This window comes from Cicer arietinum, chromosome 6 (assembly GCF_000331145.2).
Source record: "Cicer arietinum cultivar CDC Frontier isolate Library 1 chromosome 6, Cicar.CDCFrontier_v2.0, whole genome shotgun sequence".
Classification (NCBI taxonomy): domain Eukaryota; kingdom Viridiplantae; phylum Streptophyta; class Magnoliopsida; order Fabales; family Fabaceae; genus Cicer; species Cicer arietinum.
In genome coordinates this window covers 5,649,766-5,653,309 of record NC_021165.2, presented here as the reverse complement: position 1 = coordinate 5,653,309, position 3,544 = coordinate 5,649,766, and the positions used below count along the sequence as shown (strand labels likewise).

At 30.1% G+C, this 3,544-nt stretch overlaps 1 protein-coding gene across 1 annotated transcript; it reads right to left on the bottom strand.

Moving 5' to 3' along the window:
• Positions 1-366: 366 nt before the first annotated feature.
• On the bottom strand, positions 367-2,386 carry LOC113783905 (heavy metal-associated isoprenylated plant protein 7-like). Its single transcript, XM_027335296.2, has 5 exons — positions 2,155-2,386; positions 1,816-2,050; positions 1,518-1,726; positions 1,324-1,411; positions 367-1,031 (listed from the first exon to the last, which is right to left on the bottom strand). The coding sequence occupies exons 1-5, from the start codon at positions 2,161-2,163 to the stop codon at positions 598-600; spliced, it is 975 nt and encodes a 324-aa protein (XP_027191097.1). The 5' UTR covers positions 2,164-2,386; the 3' UTR covers positions 367-597.
• Positions 2,387-3,544: the final 1,158 nt, after the last annotated feature.

The window sequence follows — 3,544 nt, the reverse complement described above, 5'->3', positions numbered from 1 at the left end:
TGTTTTTTTACTTTCTCATATGTCAAACCATTATACAAACGCCTCATTTTCTATTTATTTTTCTATCACTTTTTTTAATTTTTTTTCTTCGTAAACCATGCATAGTGTTAGTGACTTTCTAAAAAATAAAACAACTCAATCATTTTGTAAAAACACTTAACTGTTTAGTTTATCATGAGAAATTTTTAAGTTAAACATTATCATAAAAAAAATAAAAATAAAAATAAAAATACATTTTTAAAATAATAAAAATATACAAAATAGTTCATTATATAAAATCTATTTTTTCTCAGCATAAACAAGTTCAAGAAACATTGAAACCGAAACAGATATTAAATTGAAATTGCATTTATAACCCAAGGAAAATAAAAACTTCAAATTACTTATTAATATTTTTCATATATAACAATTAATTTTCTTATAGAAAAAAAAAAGGTACAGAGCGTTGCAAAACTCTACAGCTCATCTGTAGATTACACTTTTCTACTGCAGGAAAAGTACAGAGGGGACATCTAACCCAGGATATGGCCATCACCCAAATTTCACATACAAATCTTCTTCTTAAAATTCCAATATTACCCTTAACATTTCCATTTTTTACATAACAGAGCAAGCATTTGGGTTCTCATCACTGAAAATCTGAGGAGGATAAGCTTGAAGAGGGTATGCTGGATCAGGATATGCAAAAACCTCCGTTCCATACTTGTAATAGTATTCATTTTTCTTCATTTCCACAACTTTAGTTTCCTCTGCACCACCTCCATCACCACCTGATTTTTCACCATCTCCTTCTACAGCTTCTTTCTTTTCCTCTCCTTCACCACTCTTTTTCTGATCTTTCTCATTTTCCTCGGTTTTTTTCTCTTCCTCTTTGGTTTCTTTTGCTTCCTCTTTTTTCTCTGGTTCTTGTTTCACTATCACTGCTTGTTTCCCAGTTCTCTTGTACACATATTCCACTAACTTCTCAGTTTCAAGTACTCCCTTCACTGTCACAAGTGAGTTCTTCAGATCTGGTTCAGCTGATTCAACTCCTACATAATAAAAAATAATAATATTCCACATGAATCGCTTTTAAATGTAATTTTAAATTGAGATCAATTCAAAGTAACACGTTGCAGGACCACTTTCACTAGAATCATATTACTATAATATATTTTATTATGTTTTTATAAGAGAATCAATGTGCAAAACCGATTTTGACATGTAATTTAATTTTTAATAAAATGAATTGAAACTAAGAATAAAACTGACAAATTTCTGAAAGGATGGGGCCTGAAAGTGCAAATCTGAATTGAAATTGAAAGAGAGAACAAACTTACACACCTTTGATTCTTTCAATGCGTTTCTTAATTTCCTGCGAACAAGCTTCACAATGCATGTGAACTTTCAGAATCACAGTAGTAATCTGAGGCTGCACCAAACAACAAAATTAAAAACTATAAATGACAGTTTGAAAGAAAAATGAAAAGGGGGAAAAAAATAGAGAACTTAAGATTTGAAATGAAATGTAAGGAAACCTCTTCTTTTTTCTCTTCCTCTGGCTTAGGTTTCTCATTCTCTTCAGATTTTTTCTCATCTTCGGTCGGTGGTTTTGGGATCGGGGAAAGAAGTTCAACTTGTCTATGACTCTTCCTCTGTACTCTTTCTAGAACCTTCAACGGATCCGCTTTTTCTCCTTTAACAACAACCTTGTGAGATTTGCAATCAGTTACAACATCTTCAACTCCTGAAATTCACAAATCACAAACGATTAATTAATTAATTATTATTCAGAAAGAAAAAAAAGAGTAAAAAACAGAAAATGACAGTACTGACCTGAAAATCCTTTGAGTGAACGACGAACCTTGCGAGCACAACCTTCACAATGCATGAATACTTTAAGCACAATTTCTGGCGGTGGTGCAGTTTCATTCGTAGATTCCTCCGGTTTTTTCTCTTCGGCTGTTGGTTTTCCATCTCCTTCTTGCGTTTCTTTCTTCTCTTCTTCTTTCTTCGGTTCTTCCTCCGGTTTTTTCTCTTCCACTTTGTTTTCCTCTGGTTTCTTTTCTTCCTAAATTCACAACCAAAAATAAATCAGAAACATATTACACCAAACAATATAAATAAAAATTATAATAATTTGACATGATGAAGAAGAAAAAGAAGAAAGAAAACCTCTCCCATTGGATTAGTGAAACTGAAGTTGCTGTGAGAGAGAGACTCTGCGGAGATAAGTGCTGCTACTGCGGCTGCTTTTTCTGCCTAAAAATTTCGGTGTTTTTTATGTATGAAGTGTAGTATGTGTTCTTTAGGTTCTTTTTCTTTCTCTTTATAATCTAATAATAAAGTTAATATAATGAATTATATGTTACAATTCAAAATTAACATGGCATTATTAGATTAAATCATAAATAGACTGACGAGATGATATCTATATAAATAAGTTTGATAAAATTTTAAATTTAATATTATTCAATTTTAAAATTATATTTCTATTTTAAAATAATTAATATTTATTTATTTATTTATTAAATTATATAAAAATAATAATCAACTTTTTTTTATCTCTTTTCCTCTACATAGTTTTTGGTTGTTCATGGCCACTCCTATGTTCTGCATCATCTAATTATATTATTAAGAATCGACGATGAACTTGAAAATGTCGTTGCGATGACACTGAAAGACATCGAAACATATACAATGGAATTGTTTTTTAACAACAGCTATTTATTTTAATGGAACAATTTCACAAAAGGAAGTTAATAAGTTCTAAATTTTAAATTAATAATAATTTTAATTTTAACTAAATAAAAAAGTTTACGAAACTAAATTATTAAATTTTAGTGAATTAAATTAAAAATAAATTTACCACTACAAATAATATAATTTAAAAATAACATATATATTAATTAAAAAATAAAAATATCGATACGTTAATCTTTTTAAGAATACTATAGAAATTCAGTTATCATTAGTTTATTATTATTGTAAAAGAGCTTCGATTTGTGCCTCAAATTGGTTGATGAGAGGACCATCTGATTTGAAGCCACTCATTCTATCATCATCAAATGACGTGGCAAACTTTAAGAGGCACGTGCAACGCAGGAGGTTCGTGCTTCTTACACATGGAATGGAACATTTTGCATAATATATACTCCGTATATACACTCATATCTTACCATTGAATTAATATTTACCATATGTGACTTGTATTTACATTTACTGAAGTTTGGCATTTCTTACATCGACTTAGGCTGTTTAGGGAATCTCTAGAATCTACTATCCTGTGGCAGTTCCCACCTCACTCCCCTGCAACTGCCAGTACGCTTGAATTTAACGGAACAGATTTAATCAATTAATTAAATAATTTATTTAAATATCACAATCATTACCAAAATTGACATCAATCTGATATGATAATTGACAACAATCTGAACTCATTGAGTACTCTGCCTGGTTACAGATTCGCCATTAACTACCGTATCAGCTGTTACTTTCATTTTTTACTGCATCATATTTTTTTCAATAATATCATTAATTACTCCTCGTCCCAATCAATCATCGT